The following is a 25575-nucleotide window of genomic DNA, read 5'->3' as shown; positions in this document are numbered from 1 at the left end:
TGGTACGGGGCTGCATGGGGAGGTGTACAAGGGCAGGTGTCCCTCCCGCCCAACCCGCGGCGGAGGGCGCACATCGGGTCGGGGGGCGTGGCCCAGTGCGCGAGGCTGCACCAGGAGGTGAGGTACGCAGGGGCGGGCGGCCCCTTCGGCGGAGGGCGCACGTGGCGGGGTGCGAGGGTGCACGTGATGGGGGGGCGCGCGCTGGTACCTGGCGCGCAGGCGCTGGGGGCTGCAGGCGTCATGTAGGTTCCCTGCAGGACAAGGACAAAAGGAAGGAAGACCTTGGACACGGTCTTGCTTCTCGCTCCCTGTGATTATGGGCCTCCCCATAAGAAGTCCAACCTTATGATATTTTGCAGAAATAGGATCATTTATGCTTAATATTTATGACTACCTTTCAAAAGACATTTTCTAGGGAACTATAACACCAGTTATTTTTTTATAACGAAATAATTTCCATTCACAGTAGCATCATAAAATTGTAGAAAATACTTATGATTCAGCAAATAAAGAGGAAAATCTGTGAAGAAACTGACATTTTGTGGTGAATGACGTTTAAAGACTTGAGTAAGAGTCTATGATTTTCCCAGATGAAGATTCAATCTTTGACAAAATTCCAGACTCTCAAGTTTCTGTGCCTATTTTTTTTCTTTGCTTTTTATTCTGTATTGTCTAATGGTTGGGGAAATATAATTAGAAAAAGCCTCTTGCCAGCCCTTAGACAGCCTTTCCACGAGAGTAGAAGAAAGAGAAATTTTTCTTTCTGATCAGAATGTGATGCAGATTCTAGGCAATCCACTAAACAGGTTGCAAAGGCAGAGAGGAGTCTCACCCCTTTGTGCAGCCAGGCAGATAAAGCCCATTACAGCAAGGCTTCAAGTGGGGGACTGGACAGCACCATGTGTCACCCAGTTCATCCTAGATTCAAGCGGTAATCAGGGAGACCTTCTGAGTTAGCTAATTGCGTTTATCCAAAGGAAAAATAAACTCATCATATCTTTACAACAAAAGTAAGTTTGCAACTTGGAGCCAGGCACCCATTAAAATTAGGCCCCTGCCCTCCCACAGAAATGGAAAGCACCGCTATCCTCCTTGATGATTTCATTTCATAGCGATGGACTCCAGATCCTTGAGAAAGACATTCTTGGGTTGTAAGGCTGAAAAGAAACTTATATAGCTGTATAAAGATTTACACACATCTCGTAGGGCAGAGAAGGTATTTACAATTACCAGCTTTCCAAACAAAATGCTCAGAAAAAGAGAGGGAGGAATCTCTTCCCTTTTTGCACCAGGGAAAACTAATTTTTGCATTTTTCAATTAATATTTACCCTTACGTTACTCAACAGAAGAATTGTAAACTTAATCTAAGAGAAGAAATCGGAATTTTTTGTCAAAAAACAACAGTGTAATCCCCACATATATTAAAAGTATTCAACTACTATAATTTTACTTTGGAACTGGTTACAAAGAAGAGTACTTAAAATTTTATTACGTGGTTTAGTGGGGAAAGAATTAAGTATTCAGTTAATCATATTGGGCAAATAATTAGGTATTTGAAATTAAAATGAGCTTAAACATCAGTTCACACATTACAATAAGTACTATTTCATGTACTTATTTCATGTAGAATCAAGATTAAAACTTTTTTTAGCTTGATAGTTTGATTTGATTTGCCTGAAATAATAAAAGATTTCAAGCATCTTTTATTATGGAGTTGATGCCTCACATTAAACAATCTACTAAGTTCTGAACAAAAGGTTATTAGCAAGTTTTTCAAAATTTTAAAAAATGAAACAATTGTTTCAGAACCATTAAGTAGTAAATGTATTTAAGAAACTAATTAGGGCAAATGCCTTAACTTCATTAGAACACCACTGCTCATGTTTTTTTTGGGTTTTTTGGGGGGGTTTATTTTATTTAAAAAAGCATTAGTGTTATCTATTTGGCTATTAGTATTAGGAATTTATCTACAATATTTAACAAGTTAAAGATTAAAAGTTTTATATGTAAATTATTACTTTGTGGCAGATTGAATCATGATCCTAACAGACATGTTCAGGCCCTAACCCCTAGACCTGCTGGTGGGAAGTCATTTATAAATAGGACCTTGGAAGATTCTATTTGGATGAGACCAAACTAAATTAGGGTAGGTCTTAATCCAATATGGTTGGAGTCCTTATAAGTGGAGGTAATTGGGATGCAGTCAGAGGAACCAAAAGAAGAGACAGAGAGAGATCACCATATGATGCAGATTCCCAGAATGCCACAGAATTTGGAGAAAGCATGGCCTTGTCAACAACTAGATTAAGGACTTCTACCCTCAAAAACTGTGAGACAATAAGTTGCTTTTGTTTGAGTCAACTACGGTATGGTATTTCTTCTAGCAGCCCTGGCAAACTGAGACATACAACCTGCTCTTAGTTTTTTAACGATGTGCTTACTAGTTCTGGCCAAAGAGCCTAGATACAATAATGCCCCATCGCAATGAGCACAGTGAGGACCCAACAATGATCCATTAAAAGTAAAGCACGAACTTCCAGGGAAGATGGTGGATTAGAGAATTCCAGAATTCTGTCCTTCCACCAGAACAACTAATAAACAGGCAGGAACTGTCTGCAACGACTGTTTTGACACTCCAGAGGGCAGAAGAACACTGCAGCATCCAGGGAAGAGCGGGAGGAACAGGCTGATAAATTCTGGTAAACGAATATAAATTGCTCTCTCCACACGGCAGCTACCAGCACCCACCCACCAGCCATGGCTGCATCCAGCCCCTGCCTAGCTGCTGTTGACAGAAAGGGACATAAAAATAATCTTCCCCAAGAAAAAGGATGTGCACAGCACATCACTGATCACAGCTTCTGATTAGCAAATTTGGATGGCTAGGTCCTGCTCCTAGGGCAGCTAATGTTTCAACCTGCCCCGGGGACAAGGCAGCAGTAGCCGTTCTCTCAACCCCACCCCAGACAATGATGATGGCAGCCATAGTTTCAACTCTCCAGGCTCAGGGGCAGAAGCAGTGGAGGTTTAAAGACACAGGGCTCCCTCGGGGCTGCCGGGGACAGTTAGCTGAGTGCTGCATTTGCTGGGAAGGCCAGGAAAGCTCAGCTTTGGAGAGTCATCAGAGAAGTTTTTGGTGCCCTTCCTGACCCCTCCACAGGGCACTTTGCATATTTTGGCTGGGAAAGACCAACTTGGGAAAGTCTTCCCCGCAATGACCCTCCTCCCAGAATTTGCTCCTCAGGCAAAACCAGAGTGTGACAATGAAAGAACTGTAAAATACACACACACACACACACACACAGGGAAACAGTCTGGGATAAAGTCCTGTTGGCTTCAAATATCCGGGGAGGGTGTTTTCTCCCCTGGAAAACAGGACAACAAAATGTCCACATACAGGGGATCTCCAAAACAACTAACAAGCAAAAGTCCAGGACAAGACAGAGACCCAGAGAGTCAGGGAAAACCTTGCACACTGCATTTGCCTTTGGCAGACCTTCCTGATGGAGGGTTGAAGCTCAAAAAATTCTGTCTTACCACCATCTGGTTACAAAACCAAGAAATAGACATCACAGGGAATAAATCCCAGAGTATATTAAAATATACAATGTGCAACAAAAGGGTACAAGACAAAAAACAGGAAACGATGGCCCATCCAAAGATAGAGGAGAAAAATCCAGAAAACACCAACAAAAAGTGGACATACCAAGCAAAGCCTTTAAAAAATGATCTTAAAAATGCTCAAGGCAAACAAGGAAAGTACAAAGAAAGAACTAAAGGATCTCAGGAAAACAATGAATGAACAATATGAGAATCTAAGCAAAGAGAGAGGTTTTTAAAAGGAAACAGAACTACTGGAGTTGAAGACCATAATAATGGAAGTGAAAAATATCCAAGAGTGTTTCAGGAGCAGATTGGAGACAGCAGAAGAATCAATGAACTTCTTGAAGGCAAGACACTTGAAATAAGACGGGCTGAGGAGCATTAAAAAAAAAAGAAATATTAAAAGTGAAATAGACTAAGACAACTATGAGACACTACCAAGTGCACCAACATACAATTGTGGTAATCCCAGAAGGAGAACAGAGAAAGGGGGACAAGAGTCAAAGCAATAATGACAGAGAACCTCCCGAACTAAGCAAAAGACATGAGTTTGCACATCCAAGAAGCCCAGAGAATAACAAACAGGATACACATGAAAGAAAAATGTACCCCGTCATATACAGATATCAATACAAAGTGGCAAAGAACAAGAAGAGGGCTCGGAAAGCTGCAAGTAAAAAGCAACATGTTATGTACAAGGGAGCCACAGTTAGACTTAGCACCCAATTTCTCATTAGAAACCATGGAGTCAAGAAGGCAATGGGTTGAATATTGAAAATAAAAACAGTGCTGAAGGAAAACACGCCAGCCAAGAATTCTATGTTCGCAAGACTCTCTTTCAAAAAATGAGGGGTAGATTTAAGACTTCTCTGATAAACAAAAGCTGAGGACTCTTCATTTCCAATAGACCTGCTCTACAAGCAATGCTAAAAGGAAGTCTTCATACTGAAATGAAAGGACACTAGACATGGTTTCAAAGCAGCATAAAGAAATAAACACCTGTAGTAAATATAAACTATTTGGGTAATTATAAATGGCCATTATTTATTGTATTGTTTAGTATGTAACACCATTTCTTACTGTTGCTAAAATGCAAAACATAAAAGTAAATGACAAGGGCATGCCATGCCCTTACCAAAAGTACTACCCAAATACCTAGGTCCCTACCTGAGATTCTATAAAGGTTCACTTTGCTAAGTTTTATTTCTCAGAAACTAAATCCACCAGAGTGTTTCCTATGCCAGAGAAGTCCTAAACCCAAGAGCATAGCCTCTTTAAGATCAACTATCAGATGTGGCCCTTTTCTTCCCCATACTGTCAACACTGCCTAGACCCCCCTGAAGATGGAGAACGAAATTAAGTGAGAGAAAGGGGTAGCAACCAACAAGATAAATAATGAACAAATGTCTATGAATACTGAAACTTTATATAATTATGTATATTTTGGATTCTGGGGTGTTGGAATAGCTGAAAGGAATAAATGACAGGGTGGAACTGTATGCCTATAGAATCCCTTGGGATTTGCTATATAGCTGTTCATTGAATTGTGCCTTTGAAGGTCTTCCCCTTTTCTGTATATACTTGGTATTGCATAATAAAGAACAGAACTGAAACTGAGGAACTGTAACCCATAACAATTTAATTTTGAAATTACCTATATAACTGCTTCTTGAGGCTGTACATAAAAATGTGAAGAGGCAGTCCAACACAATTGGGAGAAGAGAAATAATTTGGATAACCAAATATCTGAGATAAGAGATTACATCTTGCATATATAAAGAAATCCTACAGCTTCAACAACAATAGTAACAAACACACCAATTTATAAACTGGGCAAAGATATGAAGGACATTTCTCTAACGATGAAATACAAATGGCTAAAAAAAACACATGAAAACATGTCACATCACTAGCTATTAGTGAAATACACAATCAAGACCACAATGGAGGTATCATCTCATCACACCAATAAGAATGGCTGCCATTAAACGAACAGCAAACTACAAATGCTGGAGAGGATGTTGGAGAGGAAATTGGAACTCCTTGTTCATTGCTAATGGGACTGTATAATGGTTCAGCTTGCATGGAAAACAGTTGGGCGGTTCCTCAGAAAAACTAAATATTGAGTTCCCTACGATCCAGCAATTTCACTTCTTGGTATATACCTAGAAGATCTGGAAGCAGTCACACAAACAGGATATTTGCACACCAATGTTCATAGCAGCAATATTTCACAATTGCCAGTGGTCTTCCAACAGATGAGTGAATCAACAAAATGTGGTATATACAACACATGGAATACTACACAGCCAGTAAGAAAGAATGAGGTCGTGAAACACAGTGACAACACGGATGACCTTGAGACATAATGCTGAGTGAAATAAACCAGACACAAAAGGAGAGATTATTGTATGTGGAACTCCATGGACAATGTAAAATAAGTGTGCTTACAATGTAGAATATACGGGACCTAGAGATAGACAGAAGCTAGTGAAGGGGGAATGATAATTTAATGTGTGAAGACATTATAATGAGGTGACCCTAATGGTATGGGATGGACAGGTGTGATGATGGTTCATTAATGGGATTATAAGTATCAGTGCCACAGTGAAGGCAAACAGGTTCAAAAGTGGTTGTTCAAAGGCATGTAACCCTCAGAGTAGCACTACAAACATAAATAAGTGTTGGCATGATATACTTATAAGATATGACTCTGGTACAAAGAGTTAACAAGAATTATATATGGAAAAACTTTCCATTACTTATTATAGACTATATTTAACAAGGATATCTTACCAGCACTACACTAATACTAGGGATAAATAATTAGCAGCTGATAAGAGCTCTGGGATGTTTTATGTTATGATAATTGTTTAAAATTGAGAGTGGTGACTGATTGTACAACTAAGTGAAGATAATATGAGAAACTGTTTATCTTGGGACAGAATATATGTCATGTTAAATTAGGAACCCACTACTTAATAAATCAGGCCCTCAACTTGAGGCTTGCTCTTCTGAAACAGGGTTGTAAGTGGGAGGCTAAACCTTCCTTTAATTATGCCTAAGAAGCACTTCCAGGGAACCTCTTTTGTTACTCAGATGTGGCCTTCCTCTCTCTAAGCCCAACTCAGCAAATAAATTCATTAACCTCCCCGCCAACGTGGGACATGAGACCCAGGGGAATGAATCTCCCTGGTGACGTGGGACACGACTCCCAGGAATGAGCCTAGCCCTGGCATCAAAGGGACTGAAAAATGCCTACTTGACTAAAAGGGGGAAAAGAAAAGTAACAAAATAAGGTTACAAGGGCTAAGAGATCTCACATAGAGTCAAAAGGTAATCCTGGAGGTTTCTCGTACACAAGCTCAGCTAGACATCCCAAATGGCCCCACAGTAAGCCATGTCCCTACCAAAGTAGTCCCCAAATGCCTAGATCCCTACCATGGGATTCTATAAATGATTCACTCACTAAGTTTTATCTCTCAGAAACTTAAATACACCAGGGTGTTCCTATGCCAGACAAGTCCTAAAACCCAGAGGCAACAGCCTCTTTAAGAAGAACAATCAGATGCAGCCTCCTTCCCCATACTGTCGATACCCCCTTTCAATATGTACAAGTTAGGGTGCTCACTGCCCAGACACCACTGAAGATGGAAAAAAGATTAAGTGAGAGAAAGGGCTAGTAACAAGATAAGATTGAACAAAGGTCTATGAATACTGAAACTTTATATAATTATAGGATTCTGGGGTGTTGGAATGGCTGAAAGGAAGCAAATGACAGGGTGGAACTGTAACCTATAGCATCCTTTGAAATTTGCTCAATAGCTACTTGCTGATAGGTGCTTTGAAAGTCTTCACCTTTCTGTATATATCCTATATTGCATAATAAGGAAAGAACCAAAAACTGTGGAACTGTAACCCATAACAATTTTTGAAATTACTTATATAACTGCTTGTTGACCTAAACATCGAAAGTCAACACCTTTATGTATGTATATTATATTTTACAATAAAGTAAATAACTGAAGTTGTGGAACTGTGACCCATGACATTCTTCAAAGTTTGTTCTCTACTACTTATTAAATCATACCTTTTAAGTTATCACTGTTATGTATATATGTTAACGTTCACAATAAATAAATGCATTAAAAAAAAAACATGGTAGTTCATTATACTAACAATGAGCACATGGACACTAAAACTGAAAATTCAGTACCATCATTCAAAAAATTTAAATGCCTAGGTGCAAATCTAACAAAACATTCAGGACTTCTATGCTAAAAATTATAAAACTCTGAGGAAAGAAATAAAAGAACATCTAAATAAATGGAAAGACATAATGTGCCAGTTTGAATGTATTGTGTCCCCCGAATGCCATTATCTTTGTGGTCTTGTGGGACAGACATTTTGGTGCTGGTTAGATTTGCTTGGAATGTGCCCCACCCAGCTGTGGGTGGTGACTTTGGTGGGATACTCCTATGGAGGTGTGACCCCACCCATTCGGGGTGGGCCTTGATCAGTGGAGCCATATAAAACGTGCTGACTCAGGGAGATGGAACAGAGTACAGCTGTGAGTGACGTTTTGAAGAAGAGCAAGCTTGCTAGAGAGGAATGTCCTGGGAGAAAGCCATTTTGAAACCAGAACTTTGGAGCAGACGCCAGCCACGTGCCTTCCCAGCTAACAGAGGTTTTCCGGACGCCATTTGCCATCCTCCAGTGAAGGTACCTGATTACTGATGTGTTACCCTGGACACTTTATGGCCTTAAGACTGTAACTGTATAGCCAAATAAACCCCCTTTTTATAAAAGCCATTCCATCTCTGGTGTTTTGCATTCTGCAGCATTAGCAAACTAGAACACATAATATGTTCAGTAAAGAAGACATCAGTTCTCCCCAAAATTGATATACAGGTTTAAAACAGTTGTTATAAAAATCCCAGCAAGAAAGCCAACTCAGCGGGTGAACTCACTGCCCTACCCCACTATGTGGGATCTGACACCCAGGGGAGTGAATCTCCCTGGCAATGTGGGATATGACTCCCAGGGATGAATCTGGACCCGACACTGTGGGATTGAAAACATCATCTTGACTGAAAGGAGGATGCGAAATAAAACAAAATAAAGTTTCAGTGGCTGAGAGATTACAAATGGAGCCGAGAGGTCACTCTGGTGGGCATTCTTATGCTCTATATAGATAACCCTTTTTAGGTTTTAATGCATTGGAATAGCTAGAAGTAAATACCCGAAACTATCAAACTCCAATCCAGTAGCCTTGACTCTTGAAGATGATTGTATAGCAATGTAGCTTACAAGGGGTGACAGTGTGATTGTGAAAGACTTGTGTATCACACTCCCTTTATCCAGTGAGGATGGATGAGTAGAAAAATGGGGACAAAAACTAAATGAAAAATGGGGTGGAAGGGGCGGATGGTTTGGGTGTCTTTTTTACTTTTATTTTTTATTCTTATTTTCACTTTTTTCTGGTACAAGGAAAATGTTCAAAAAATAGATTGGGGTGATGAATGCACAACTATATGATGGTACTGTGAACAACTGATTGTACACTTCGGATGACTGTATGATATGTGAACATATCTCAATGAAATTGAATTTAAAACAAAAATCCCAGCAAGGTCTTTTGTAGATAGACAAGATTATTCTAAAATTTATGTGGAAAGACATCAAGCCTAGAAGAGATCAAACAACTTTGAGAAAGAAGAATGAAATGGAAGGAATCAGTTTGCTTATGTTCAATGACCAATTATATAGCTACAGTAATCAAGACATTGTGGTTTTGACAGAGGATAGACACAATGGAACCCAATAGAGAAACACAAATACACTCAACTGATTTTTGACAAAGGTGCAAAATTAACCCAATGGAGGAATGATAGCCTTTTCAACAAATGATGCTGAACAACAGAACATGAGCCAAAAAAATGAACCTCAACCTATTTCTCACACATTTTTAAAAAGTTAACTGAAAATGGATCACAGGTTACATGTAAAAGACAGAGCCTAAAATTTTTAGGGAAAAAAAAAAACAAAATATTTAAGATCTGGAGATAGGAAAGAGTTCTCAGTCTTTAGAGCAAAAGCACAATCTATAAATGGAAAAATTGATAACTTGGACTTCATCAAAATTAAAAACTGAATTCATATAAAATTCTTTATTTTCATGGATGAGATTACAGATACAACCTTATTCCAGATGACTTGTTGTCCTAACAAGATTTACTGCAGATTTACATTCTTTCTCCATAGCTTTGAAATGTCACATATATCATGTAAGAAATTCCAAAGTATTCTTGGTGCTGGAGCTCTTCTTCTATGGAACCACTACCATACAGTTTTGAATTGTACAGTAGTATCATACATACATACATATCACCATAGCATACATTCACATCAAGAGTTTTCTCACTGTTATTCTACATTTTTTCCTTTTGATGAAGATTAGAATTGTTCTATTTATTTAATAATTTTACTTGAACTTTTAAAAAATTGTGCCATTACTGAGAGTATCTTCTTGACCAAAAGGGGGATGCAAAATGAGACGAAATAGTTTCAGTGGCTGAGAGATTCCAAATGGAGTCGAGAGGTCACTCTGGTGGACATTCTTATGCACTATATAGATAACACCTCTTAGGCTTTAATGTATTGGAATAGCTAGAAGTAAATACCTGAAACTACCAAATTCCAACCCAGCAGCCTGGACTCCTGAAGACAATTATATAATAATGTAGATTACAAGGGGCAACAGTGTGATTGTGAAGACCTTGTGCATCACACCCCCTTTATCTAGTGTATGGATGAGTGGAGGAATGGGGACAAAAACTAAAGGACAAATGGGGAGGGATGGGGGGATGATTTGGGTGTACTTTTTTCACTTTTATTTTTTATTCTTGTTCTGGTTCTTTCTGATGTAAGGAAAATGTTCAGAGATAGATTGTGGTGATGAACGCATAACTATGTTATCATACTGTGGACAGTGGATTGTATATCATGGATGATTGTATGGTGTGTGAATGTATTTCAATAAAACTGAATTTAATAAAAAAAAAAAAAAACACTAGAAACCATCAATGAGGAGGACCATACTAGGGACATACCAAAGACTTTTTAAAATGGTGCTAAACATTCTCAAAGAACTAAAGGAAAATATAGAGAACTAAAGGAAATCAGGAAAATGATCAATGAACACAGATAATATCAGTAGAGATGGGAAATTATGAAACGGAACCAGAGCTGAAGACCACAGTAACAGAAATAAAAAAATTCCCTGGAGGGGTTCAACAGCAGATGGGAGCTAGCAGAAGAAAGAATCACTGAACTTGAAGACAACTGAAATCATCCAATCTGAGGATGAGAAGAAAGAATGAAGGAAGGTGAACAGAGCCTGAAGAACCTATGGGACAACATCAATACATGCATTGTGGGTGTCTCAGAAGGGAAAGAAAGGGATAAAAGGAATATTTAAAGAAATAACATCTGAAAACTTCCCAAATTTAATGGAAGACATGAATAAACACATGCAAGATGCTCAACAGGATAAACCTAAATAGACCCGCACCATGCCATGTTATATTCAAACTGCAAAATGCCAAAGAGAGAATTCTGAAAGCCACAAGAGAGAAGCAACAAGTCACATACAAGGGAGCCTCAGTAAGACTAAGTGCACATTTCTCATAAGACACCATGGAAGCAAGAAGGCAGTGAGAAGATATATTTCAAGTGCTGAAATTAAAAAATTGTCACCCAAGAATTCTGTATCAAGAATGAAGGTGGGGGAGGAGAAGCTAAGATGGCGGCACAGAGAGGAGTGGAAGACTGTTAGTCCCCCCCAGAACAATTCATAAATGACCAAAAAGCTAGTAAATAACCTGGAATAACTACGGGGAGACAAACGTGACTGTCCACTCATCATCCACCAACCTGATTTGGGAGGAATGCCCAAGATCGCAGCATAAGATCTACAAGTAAAACTGCAGACGTGCGCTGAGAGCCGAGAGCCAAGAGCCCCTCCCTCATGGAAGCCTCGCGTGCTAGAGAGCAGCACTCTCTCAGCCCAGCTCCAACTGGGGTTTCAATGTTAACTGCTCAATACAGACAGCGAATCCCCAACAAGAGACAGAGGCTTTTGGTGACAAAAGCCTCTCTTTTTACTTGGGAGAGTCAGGGACATATCTGTCTCAGAATGGGGAGCCCAGAGGATCGGGTGCTATCTCTGGCTGATGGGTGAACCTGGGAGCTTTTCTGTCCCTTTCTTCCTCTGTGGAGAAAACCTCAGCCGTTTTCAGCCCAAAGCGCTTTGCAGTAAAGACAGCCTCAGCCGTTTTAAAATCAAAACACTTTGATCAGCAGAGTCAGAGAAACAAAGAACTTATTGATATGCAGTGACCTCTCTGGAGGGGGCATAGCTTCCCAAGAGGAAAGGGAGGGGGCCAGCTCTACTGCCCGCCTTTCCGGAACCAGACCCCAAAGCCTGGGAGAGGAGATCCACAGGCCACACCCTCTTACACAGGCAGTGACAGGCTGACAGGTGCACCTGCTGAGCAGAAAACCACAGGTGTATCAATCCTCTAAGAAAAACCATCAGGGAAACCAAATACTGAACATTTCCTCCTTCTGTGACCTGAGCCTATTCCTGTCTGGGAAAACCTGATTGGGGTGGCCTAAGGAGGTCAGATGCCTAGACAACAGAAAACTACAACCTACACTAAGAAAAACAAAGTTATGGCCCAGTCAAAGGAACAAACATACACTTCAACTGAGATACAGGAATTTAAACAACTAATGCTAAATCAATTCAAAAAGTTTAGAGAATATTTTCCAAAAGAGATAGAGGCTGTAAAGAAAACACTGGGCATACATAAGGCAGAAATCAAAAGTTCAAGAAAACAACTAGTAGAATCTATGGAAATGAAAGGCACAACACAAGAGACGAAAGACACAATGGAAGCATACAACAACAGATCTCAAGAGGCAGAAGAAAACACCCAAGAACTGGAGAACAAAACACCTGAAAGCCTACACGCAAAGGAGCAGATGGAGAAAAGAATGAAAAAATATGAGCAACGTCTCCGGGAACTTAAGGATGAAACAAAGTACAAGAATGTATGTATCACTGGTGTCCCAGAAGGAGAAGAGAAGGGAAAAGGGGCAGAGGCAATGATAGAGGAAATAATGAAAATTTCCCATCTCTTATGAAAGACATAAAATTACAGAACCAAGAAGTGCAGCGTACTCCAAACAGAATAGATCTGAATAGGCCTAGGCCAAGACATCTAATAATCAGATTATCAAATGTCAAAGACAAAGACAGAATCCTGAAAGCAGCAAGAGAAAAGCAATCCATCACATACAAAGGAAGCTTAATAAGACTATGTGTGGATCTCTCAGCAGAAACCATGGAGGCAAGAAGGAAGTGGGGTGAGATATTTAAGATACTGAAAGAGAAAAACCACCAAGAATCCTACATCCAGCAAAGCTGTCCTTCAAATATGAGGGAGAGCTCAAAATATTTTCCAACAAACAGACAATGAGAGACTTTGTGAACAAGACACCCACCCTACAGGAAATACTAAAGGGAGCACTACAGAGTGATAGGAGAAGACAGGAGTGCATGGTTTGGAACACAATTTTGGGAGATGGTAGCACAGCAGTGTAAGTACATTGAACAGAGATAACTATGAATACAGTTGAGAGAGGAAGGTTGGGGAACATGTGAGACACCAGAAGAAAGGAGGAAAGATAAAGAATGGGACTGTGTAACTTGGTGAAATCTAGAGTGTTCAATGATCGATAAAATGTACAAATATGTTCTTTTACAAGGGAGAACAAGCAAATGTCAACCTTGCAAGGTGTTAAAAATGGGGAGGCATTGGGGGAGGGATGCAATCAACATAAACTAGAGACTGTAACTAACAGAATCATTGTATTATGCTCCCTTTAATGTAACAAAGGCGATATACCAAGGTAAATGCAGATAAGAGGAGGGGATAGAGAAGGCATGTTAGACACTTGACATTGGTGGTGTTGTCTGACTCTTTACTCTACTTTGATTTAAGGTTACTTTTCCTTTTGCTACTTCCTAGCTGTCATTTTTTTTCCTCTTTCTTTTGCCTCTCTACCTTCTTTGACTCTCCCTCCTGCCTTGTGGAAGAAATGTAGATGCCCTTATATAGACAGTGGTGAAGGTGGTGAACACATAAACATGTGACCATACAGAGAACCATCAATTGTTTACTTAGGATGGAATGTATGGTGTGTGAACAAAACCATCTTAAAAAAAAATGGGTTGATAACAAAACCTCAAGGGCAATATACTGAGTGGTATAAGCCAGACACAAAAGGACAAATATTGCAGAGTCTCACTGATAAGAACTAATTATAATATGTAAACTCATAGATATGAAATATAAGGTACCAAAATATAGGATGAGGCTTAAGAATGGGGAAGGGTTGCTTAGTATGAGCAGAATGTTCAACTAGGATGAACTTAAATGTTTGGAAATGAAAAGAGGTGCCGGTAGCAAGATGTGAGAATAACTAACAGTGCTGAATGGTGCATGAATGAGGTAGAAAGGGGAAGCTCAGAGTCATATATGTCACCAGAAGGAAAGTTGGAAGTCAAAAGATGAGAATGTATAAAACTGAATCCTACGGTGGGCTATGACCATGATTAACTGTACAAATATTAGAAAACTCTTCCATGAACCAGAACAAATGTATGACAATACAACTAGAAGTTAATAATAGAGGGGCATATAGGGAAGAAATATATACCTATTGCAAACTATATACTACAGTTAGTAGTATTTCAACATTCTTTCATAAACAGTAACAAATGTACTATACCAACACTATGAGTCAACAATTGAGGGGGGTTGGTTAGGGATATGGGAGGATTCGAGTTTCCTTTTCCTTTCTTTTTCTTTTTTCATCTTTCACTTTATTTCTTGTCTGGAGTAATGAAAAGGTTCTAAAAATTGAAAAAAATTAAGTGCAGTGATGGATACACAGCTGTATGAGGGTACCAGGGGCAACTGATTGTACACTTTGGATCTTTGGATAATTGTATGGTATCTGAACAATCCCAATAAAAAGAAAAAAGAAAAAAAAATTAGCTTAAGGAAAAAAAAAAAAAAAAGAATGAAGGTGGGAATAAGACATTCCCTGATCAACAAAAGCTGGGGGAGTTCTACACTAGAATGTCCCTACTAGAAATGCTAAAAGGAGTTCTTCAGGTTGAAAAGAATAGACACTAGACAACTGACTGAAGCCACATCAAGAAACAAAGATGAAGACATAGGTAAACAGGTAAATATAAATACCAATACTATTGTATTTTTGGTGGGTAACTTTTTTTTTTTTTTTTTTTTTTTTACAGGATCTAAGAGATAAAAGCATAAAATTTAAAGATAAATCAGTGGTTGAGGACTCATAATACATAAACATTTGTGACAAGAACTATATAAAGGTAGAGGGATGAAAGAGTATAGGAACATAGTGTGTATATACCATAAAAGTTGCCATCAAAGGAAACAAGATTGTTACAGATTTAGGATGTTAAATTTAAGCCCCATAGTAACCATAAAGAAAATATCAGAGAATATGCAAACTCAGAGAGACAGAAAATAGAGTACAGGGTACCAGGGGTGGGGGACAGGCGCACTGGGGATTTAATGCAAAATGAGTGTAGGGTTTCTGCTTGGGGTGAAGGGAAAGTTATAGTAATGGAAGGTGGAGAGGGTATAGCAGCATGGTGAATGCTATTAACCCCACTGAATGGTATGTTTGGGGGGTAGATTTGAGATGAGAATATTTGTTGTATATATAATGAGCAACTAAAAAGATAACGACAAATGCAATACATGGCACTGGGTGGGATCCAAGAATGGAGGAGAAAAGGCTCAAAAGGACATTATTGGGACTTAAGAAAAAATTAGAGTATAGAACATAAGCGTTACATCAATGTTAAATTTCCTGAACTTGAAAACTGCACTTAAGGTAATTATATAAGTGAATAATCTAATATACCAGATCCAGATGATTTTGATGGAAAATCTACCAAGCATTTAAAGAATTAACATCAGTTATAGACTTTTTCAGAAAATAGAAGGAACACCTTTCAACTCATTTTATGATGCTACTATTAGCCTGATATCAGAATCAGACAAAGATAGTACAGAAAAAGAAAACTGCAAATCAAGACTTCTCATGACCTTGGATACAAAAACCTATAACAAGATATTAGCAAGCCAAAACAAACAATTTATAAAGAGAGTTATATACTATGACCAAGAGGGATGTATTCCAAGTAGCAAGGCTGGTTCAACATTAAAAAATCCATAATGTAATACACCATACAAACAGGCTAATGGAGAAAAAATCATATGATCATATCAATTAATACAGAAAAAACATTTTACAAAATCTGACACCTAAACAAACTCTAGACAAGTTAGGAGCAGAAGATGTACAAAAACAGAGTTAACACGGCAAGCCTGAAATTGACATCCTTAAAAAGTCCTGCTTGCAATTTTGGCCCTTAGCTGACACCTGGGAATATGGATTTCAGCAGCATTCCCACCAACTCTCTGATAAGAATGGCTCACTGTGTCTAAACTGTGCAAAGAATATGGTTTATGCTGAACACCTGTTTTCCTTTGGGAATCTGAAATTTTGGAGCTAGAAAGAGCACCTTGGGCTCTGAGTTTCTAATGACCTTCTTTGGGACACACATCACTTCACATGAGTGGTCACCATTTGATTTGGAAGGAATAAAATGCACCCTGTGTGATTCCACTGGGAGAGGACTCTTGGAAGTCTGTTTTCCTCTGAACTTCACCTCCAGGCACCTTTTCCTTTTGCTGATTTTGCTTTGTATCTTTTCACTGTTATCAAACTTAGCCATGAGTATGACTACATGCTGAGTCCTTGAGAGTTCTCCAATCAAATCGCCAAACCCAATGGGCATAGGGACATCCGATACAGAGAAAAATTGCCTAAACTTGATATAGAATCTACAAAAAAAATTTTTACAACTAACATCACACTTAAAGTTGAAAGACAGTGTTTTCACCCTACAGTTGGTAACAAGCAAAGATGTCTACTTTTGCCAAACTTATTGAACACTGTACTGAAGTTCTAGTCACTGCAATGAGCAAGAAAAAAATAAAAGGCATATAGATTTTAAATGGCCCCTATTGCCAGATGACATAATAGTCTACATACAAAATCCCCAAAAATACACACACACGCACAAAAACTCGCCAAGAAGTGAGTTCAGCAAGATCATAAGATAAAAGATGAACATGCAAAAATCAGTTGCATTTCTATAAACCAGCAATGAACAGACAGAAGCCAAACATAAAAAACAGTATCATTTATTCCAAGAAATTTAAATACTTAGGTATAATTGCATGCTGAAAATTACAAAATGATGATAAAAGAAATCAAAGAACTAAACAAAAGGAGAAATGTACCATTTCACTGAAGAAGATCTACAGATGGAAAATAATCACATGAAAAGATGTTCAACGTCATTAGCTATCAGGGAAGTGCAAATTAAAACCACAATGATATATTACTAAACACCTATCAGAATGCCTAAAATATAAAATAATGACATCAGATGCAGGTGAGGATTTAGAAAAACTGAATCACTAATACATTGATGTAGGGAATGTAAAATAGTATAGCCCCTTTGGGGAAAGTTTAGTAGTTTATCAAAAAACTAAACATGCAACTACCCTACCATCCAGCAACCACACTCTTGGGCATTTATCTCAGAGAAATGAAGACTTATGTTCACATAAAAATCTCTAAACAAATGTTATAGCAGTCAGATGTCATTCAATGGGTGAATGGCTAAACAAACTGTGATACATCCATACTAAGGAATATTACTCAGCAATAAAAAGGGACAAATTATTGATACATGTAAAAACTTGGATGAACCTCCAGGGAATTATGCTGAGTGAAAAAAGCCACTTCCAAAAGGTTACATACTGTATGATTCCATTCATATAATAATTTTTAAATGACAACATTTTAGAAATGGAGAATAGTTTCCTCCTACGTGCCAGGAGTTAGGGATGGATGAGGGAGGTACAAGAAGGAGGTAGGTAGTGGCTACACACGGAATCCTTGTGGTACTGGAACAGTTCTGCATCTTGACTATGGTGGTGGATACACAAACCAACACATGGTAAAGTTGTATAGAACCAAATACACACACACACATAAATGAGTATGGTAAAATTAGAAAAACAGGAACACGACCAGTACACTGCATCAATGTCATTATCCTGTTTACAATATAATACTGTACTATAGTTTTTGCAAGATATTATCATTGAGGAAAACTGGGTAAAGGGTACCTGGGATCTCTCTATTATTTCTCACAACTGCATCTTACAATCTAAAATTCTCTCAATAAGTATTTCCATTAAAACAAAAAATACACAGATGTTAAGTACGGGAAGCCTTACACATTTCATCATAGTTGTTAAGCAAACATACAGATTTCCTTCTTTAATGCTGGGTTCCAACAGGCAAACATAACACGAAAATTTCTCTTACATAGCATACTCAGACATACCCTACAAAAGCAAGGAAAACTTCATATTTTTGTTCAGTATCAGTGATTATTCAATTCAACATATTTTTTAAAAGATCCTTTCCCACAGTATGTCTACAGCTGAATACTTCCAACAAAAAATGTCAGTGTCCTATAAGTAACAGGAATTCTTGTATAATATTTTAAGATAAATGTTTAAATTCCCAAAACCCAAACTGATATACAGTAGTTCTATTCAGTACACAATCACAAATACAAGGATGCAATTTAAACTCTGGCTGGCAGTGCCATATATACTGGGTTTCCACACTGGGTTGTTTCTGCTGTGCAATGAGTCTGAAGAGGGCAAAGGTTTCTGAGCCTTCAGGATGTTAACAGGGGTTCTTCTCAGTGTTGTTTCTCTGATGTTTAGTGGAGTCAGGATTCTCATGGAAGGTTTCATTATACTCATGGGCTTTCTCCCTACTGTGTGTTCTCTGATGTGCTGTGAGGGATGATTTCTGGTAGAAGGTTTTCCCACATTCATTACATGCATAGGGTTTCTGCCCTGTGTGGGTTTTCTGATGTACTGTGAGGGATGACTTGTGGTAGAAAGTTTTCCCACATTCATCACATTTATGAGGTTTCTCTCCCGTATGTGCTCTCTGATGTTCTCTAAGTTTTGACTTCACAGAAGATTTTCCACATTCATTACATTCATAGGGTTTCTCTCCTGTGTGGGTTCGCTGATGATTAATGAAGTTTGGCTTCTGGGAGAAATTTTTCCCACATACCATACATTCAAAGGGTTTCTCCCCGGTATGTATTCTCTGATGTACTGTGAGAGCTGACCTATCACTGAAAGCTTTCTCACATTCTTTGCACTCATAGGGTTTCTCCCCCGTGTGAGTTCTCTGATGTACACGGAGATGTGACTTCTCACAGAAATTTTTTCCACATTCATTACACTTACAAGGCTTCTCCCATGTGTGTTCTCTGATGTACCGCGAGGCCTGACCTATATCCGAAAGTTTTCCCACATTTAGTACATTCATAGGGTTTTTCCCCTCTGTGTATTCTCTGATGTAAGATGAGAGAGGATTTGTGGCCGAAGGTTTTCTCACATTCACTACATTCATAAAGTTTTTCTCCTATATCTGTTTTCTGATATAGAGGAAGCTTTTGCTTCTTGCAAAATGTGCCAACATATTGATTAATTTTACAGGCTTTCTTTCCTATATGTGTTTGTTGATGCTGAGTGAAATTTGGCTTCTTGCAGAATATCTCCCAATTTTCATTACTGCCAAAGGTTCTCTCTCCTTTATAAGTTCTCTGAGTGAGACTGGAAGAGAGACTTCTTGCTGAAACTATTCTCACTCCCATTATACTCACCGTGTTTCTCCCCCATGAGAACTCTATGGTGTTTAATTAGAGCTGACTTCTCCCAAACAGATCTCCTCCGGCAGTCATTAAATTCATAGTGATTCTCCCTTATGTGAGTTCTGTGATGGATAAGAAGGGTTGAATTATTAGATAACGTTTTCTAATGTTCATTATACTCACAGGGCTTCTCCCGTGAGTACGTTCTCTTATGGGTACTGAAGGCTACCTGCTCATGGCAGGCTTTCCCACATTCATTATATTCCAAAGGCTGCTGCCAAGTTTGAATATTCTGATGCTGAAATAGGTCTTCATTTTGACTGACATCATATGCAAAAGCTTCCTCTCTGGAATGAGGATTCTTGTGCTTTATACAGAGGAGCAATTTCCCATGTGCATTAAACTCCTCTGGTTTATTTACAAAAGAGTTTCTACTACTAATAAGTAATTTGGAAATATAATTCAAATTCATTTCATATGAGTCTCTTTTACCAGGTATTGTTCTTGATGAAACAGGGTTTGTGTTCACTTTATAGAAGGTTTTTCCTAATGTATTATTTCTCTCCTTAGACAGTGTCTTGCTGTTGATGAAATCAATTTTCCACAAATGCTGGTCTTGGTTTTCCTGGCTTTTCTCCATCAGGTCACTGACTATGAAGAAGTCTAGAAATGGGAATAATTTGCCATAGTTTATAAATGTTAACATGTAAAAAGGAAACTTATGTTCAAATGTCCTATTATAGCCAGGTTTTGGTATGAAAATAATCCCAAGGGTATCAATCATACTTCCTTGTTCCCCTATGTGTGGAAAAAAACAAACAACTTGCACTAGTGGAAAATTACAGGGAATCTGGCAATAAAACACAATGATTTGGCATTTTACCAATGTGAACTTCAAAAATGGATAGAGAAAATAAATACAAACAACAATAAAATGTTTGAATGACAACTTGATCCTGGGATGAGGAACCTCACAGAGAACAGAATCAGCCCAACAAGTCAATAAATACTAAGTAAGAATCACAAGGAAAATTAGTAGATAATGATGGTGAATGGTGATATCAAAGGAACAATTAGAGCTGGAACAATTAGCTGGGACTTTAGAGGGGACCTCATTTCCCTCTTTTCCATTCTGCATTACACCACCAAATTAAATTTCAAAAATCACTAATTTTACACATGGTTCAAAGGAAAACTCTTTTGTGTGGGCTACAGCTGCATTCTAGCGGGAATTCACAAGAAATACTAATGACCAATGTAAGTACACATTTGGGCTATTCTTACAACAGGATCAGATGCATACCTCTATTCGTCTAGGATATCGTCAACTAAAACTAATAGTCTGAGGTTTCACTTAAACAATCAATTACATCATCATCATTAGAGATCACTAGAGTGTAGGGTGCTTCTACCCATCTCTTTGCATTCATGTTCTGATTTGTGTAGTAACTGTAAAAAGTCTTCCTCTTGTCAATTTTCTGCTCTTTGAGATATTAAGCGCAGAAAATGAAAAATTCTGAATTCTCAATTGTGTTCAATGACAGCTAAAAAAAGAAAGAGAAAAACTACATAAATGGTGTCTCCAGGCTTCTCTTATACCTTTATCATAGTTGATGCAACATTTAAAAAAACTCAGTGAGAATACTGAAGGATGATTTAATAGTGATTTACTTCACTATTGCATTATCCTTCTAAAGAAGTCCATTATTCTTCCATTTTCTTACTATTTTAGGCTATTTTAGCATAGTTGGACATAATTAATGACTAATGATGAAATAATTGCAAGGGTGATAAAATAACAAAATATATCGAGTTTAGAAAAAATAAGATCACTGAAACCTTATAATGTTTCTTAGATTTATAAATGGGACCAACTGGCCTGTATGTTAACTGCATGATAGAATGAGTTTTATTCCATTTAAAAATATAAGTAAATTTCTTGTTCATTAAAATTAAAAATTTTCATAAATTATAAGAAATTATAAAAGTGATGAAATAACAATCCTTACAAATAGTTAGAACTGCTTCAAAAAAAACTTCAGAAACAAAAATTTGTCTCACTGGAACCCTGATGGTATACCAAGGGTTAATGTTCTATTTTGTTTAATAATTTATAGTATATCATCACTCCTTTTATATTCTAAAGTTTCATGTTCATATTTCCTGTGTAATTCTCAAACACCATACAGCTAGATTTTTTTAAATCCAATTTGACAATATCTGTTAACAAGAGAGTTTTAGCCCCTTTGAATATACTGTAACTAATAAATATCTGGATTGGCTTCCTATGTTTCATTTAGAGTTTCCACCTATTCTAAATTTTACTTGCTTTTCTCTCCCCTTTCATAGTGCTTTTTTTTTTTTTTTTGGTCTGATCCAGTATATTTGGTTATTTCTTTTCTTTTCCATTTTCTCCCCTTTAAAAGTTTTAAAGTTGGACATGGTATGTTCATGTAACATTTACCAATTAAATCTTACTATTCATATTTAACAATAAAATTCTTTCTAAACAATTAAAGGAATTTTAGAACAAAATTCTGATTAACTGGCAACTAACTTACATGCTACCATATTTCAGTACTTTACATTTGTACGTTTTATACTGAACACAACAAACATTACTACTATTTTATATAGACACTATTTGATTAGATAACCATTATCTTTGCTTATTTCCTCCTAAAACTGCTTCTCCCCATTTCCCCCCATCTCAGTCAATGGTAACACCACATATCCAGTGTCTCAAGATAAAACATTTCAAGTCAGCCTTGGTTATTCTCTTTTTTTTGTACCCATAATCCAGTCTAACAGTGAGTCCTGTTTTGGCTACAACCTCACAATGTATCAAGACTCTAACCATTATCTCCTGACTTTCACAACTGCCCAGCAAATAGAAGCCATGTTCGTCCTTCACACTGACACAGCTACAGGAGCTCCCTGGTTTTACTCTTGCCTCTTCCCCCAGCCCTCTGCAGTATTTCTACTGCACAGCAGCCAGAGACTTATGTGAATCAGAGCATGTGCTCCTTTGTTCAAAACCTCCCAAAGGCTCCAACTCAATTAGAAGGAAAAGTACTGAATTCACAATGGTCAAGAAGACCAAGCATAACCAAGGCCCAACTACCTCTCTGATATTATCTCTATGCTCTCCCCAGCATTCACTCACCTCAGTCCAGCCTGGCTCACTGCTGTTCCTGCACAAACTAAACACTGACCTTGGGTGTGTGGGAGCGGATATATCATCTACCCAGAATATTCAGAATCCACTGGCTCACTTCACTCAGATTTGGGTTCATTATAACATGGAGCTCAAAGAGGCCCTTTTCTGATCACACTTTCATCAACACACCACATCGCATTCCCTTCTACCACTAGAATGCAGGCTCCATGACAGCAGCATCATGACACTGTTAGTAGCCATATCCCTAGCACACAGACACAGCCAGCATACAGTAGGTAATAAACTCATACTTTTTAAATAAATACATAAAATATGATTACAAGAAGACAACTGACTTATACACCAATGTTCACAGCAGTATTATTCACAATAGCCAAGAAGTGGAAGCAACCCAAGTGTCCATCACCAGATAAATGGATAAACAAAATGTAGCGTAAACACACAGTGGAATATTACTCAGCTATAAAAAGGAATGAAATTCTGAGACATGTGACAACATGGATGAACCTCAAAGACATCATGTTGAGTGAAATAAGCCAGACAAAAGAAGACAAGTATTGTATGATTCCACTTATATGAAATACCTAGAATAAGCAAATACGTAGAGACAGAAAACAGATTACAGGTTACCAAGGTCTGGGGAACTGGGGGAAATTGAGACTTATTGCTTAGTGGGTATAGAGTTTCTGTTTGGGGAGATGGAAAAGTTTTGGTAATAGATGGTAGTGTTTGTAGGACATATTGTAAACATAATTATCACTGAATTGTACACATGAAAGCGGTTAAAATGGGAAATTTTGTGAGGTATGTATTTTATAACAATAAAAAAAGACAAATGAAATGGATACAGAAAGAATAATAAAATATTTATAAAGATAAAGGCAAGCATTGGATTTGTGGAAGAAAAAAAGGAGAGCATTTAGCTGTTATCTGCAAATATGATATATGCATCTGAGGCAAGCAAGCCAATTATTCTCAGTCACCTCCAAAGTTCTGGTAACTCTAAGAAAGGATTCCTGAAAATTGAAAGATGCCAAGGTCTGAACGAACTCCCTGGCTTAGGGCTCCCTACGTACTCACCTGGGTGGCTCTCACCTGGGTGGCTCTGGCTTCGGGATTCTTCCTCTAACCACGGCTCCTCTCCTTGCTCCAGCTTGAAGATCACCTCTGGCTTTGTTACACAATACCCTGGGAAGGAGAAATGACACAGGGCTTGGGCCAGGTGGCCTGAGGTTCAGGACTTTTAAAAGAGGACAAAGGTAGGCCAGCACAAAAATAGAAGCTTAACAACAATAGGTCCACTTGAACATTTCACTGGGGCAAGAAGAAAACAAGTGTCTTCATAGATCCAGAAGGGATCAATCAGTTCAGACGCTTGGATTTCAAGCTTATAAATCATTATATCTAAAAGAAACCACTCACATAGCAGCAGCTAAAAAGGAAGAGAATGTTATTGGGAGTTACATACAGCACAATCCCTACCCACTGAGACAAGGTGGCTGTAGTTCTCCAGCGTCACGTCCCTGTACAGGGTCCTCTGCGCAGGGTCCAGTTGCTGCCACTCCTCCTGAGTGAAGCCCACGGTCACGTCCCTGAATGACACTGACCCCTGGAACAGCACATCCATATTCAATCTAAAGTTACCAATACTGGATAACATACAATATATGTTTGGTAACTAAAACTTGTCATATTCACTGTCCATAGCTGAAGAGATGCCACATAGGATGCCTACTATACATATTATATGCTGTGGGAAATGAGAAATCATGTTATAAGGACTCTGCCGGTGCATGAATTTTATTTTTATATATCTTCACACTAGGTCCTGCCAGTGTGCCAAGAGGTATTCCAATTCCTGAGAATAAAAAGATGAATAAAAAAATAATCCTTCTCTTGAGGAGGTTATACTCTGGTCAGAAGCATAAATTGATTTACATATTCAATGCAATACCAATCAAAATTCCAACAGCCTACTTTGCAGAAGGGGAAAAACTAATCATCAAATTTATTTGGAAGGGCAAGGTGCCCCAAATAGCCAAAAACATCTTGAGAAGGAAAAAACGAGGTTGGAGGACTCACTTCCTGACTTTAAAGCATATTACAAAGCTACAGTGTTCAAAACAGCATGGTAGTGGCATAAGGATAAATATACTGACCATTGGAATCGAATTGAGAGTTCAGAAATAAACCCTCACATCTATTGTCAATTTATTTTTGACAAGGAGATCAAGTCCACTCAACTGGGACAGAACAGTCTCTTCAACAAATAGTGCTGGGAGAACCGGACATCCATATACAAAAGAAAGAAAGAGGACCCCTATCTCACACCGTATATAAAAATTAACTTAAAATGGATCAAAGACCTAAATATAAGAATCAGGACCAGAAAACTCCTAGAAGAAAATGTAGGGAAGCATCTTCAAGATCTTGTGGTAGGAAGTGGTTTCTTAGACCTTACATCCAAAGCACAAGCAACAAAAGAAGAAATAGATAAATGGGATCTCCTCAAAATTGAATACTTTTGTGCTTCAGAGGACTTTGTCAAGAAAGTAAAAAGGCAGCCTACTCAATGGGAGAAGATATTTGGAAACCACATATTCAGTAAGGGTTTAATATCCAAAATATATAAAGAAATCCTACAACTCAATAAAAAGAAAAACAATCCAATTAAAAAATGGACAGAAGACTTGAATAGATATTTTTCCAAGAGGAAATATAAATGGCTAAAAAGCACATGAAAAGGTGCTCAACATCACTAGCTATTACGAAAATGCAAATCAAAACCACGACATATCATCTCATACCTACTAGAATAGCCACTATCAAAAAAACAGAAAACTA

General features: G+C 38.1%; 1 protein-coding gene across 17 annotated transcripts in view; it reads right to left on the bottom strand.

The window, feature by feature from the left end:
• The window catches only part of LOC119510434 (putative zinc finger protein 487), a 153815-nt gene that overhangs the window by 107138 nt on the left and 21102 nt on the right, over positions 1-25575 (bottom strand). For 5 of the 17 annotated variants that reach the window (XM_037804745.1, XM_037804743.1, XM_037804744.1 and 2 more), the window contains exons 3-4: positions 24214-24340; positions 23812-23919 (exon numbers count right to left, since the gene is read on the bottom strand). In XM_037804745.1, coding sequence (XP_037660673.1) covers positions 23812-23919; positions 24214-24340 — 235 coding nt within the window. Of the gene's footprint in view, positions 1-19531; positions 20214-23811; positions 23920-24213; positions 24341-25575 lie in introns of those variants that run through there. The other 12 variants (XR_005211928.1, XR_005211929.1, XR_005211931.1 and 9 more) reach the window with 6 other exon arrangements.

Source organism: Choloepus didactylus, chromosome 15 (assembly GCF_015220235.1).
Source record: "Choloepus didactylus isolate mChoDid1 chromosome 15, mChoDid1.pri, whole genome shotgun sequence".
Taxonomy (NCBI): domain Eukaryota; kingdom Metazoa; phylum Chordata; class Mammalia; order Pilosa; family Megalonychidae; genus Choloepus; species Choloepus didactylus.
The sequence above is the reverse complement of the archived record's forward strand: the minus strand, read 5'-3'. Positions and strand labels throughout refer to the sequence as shown.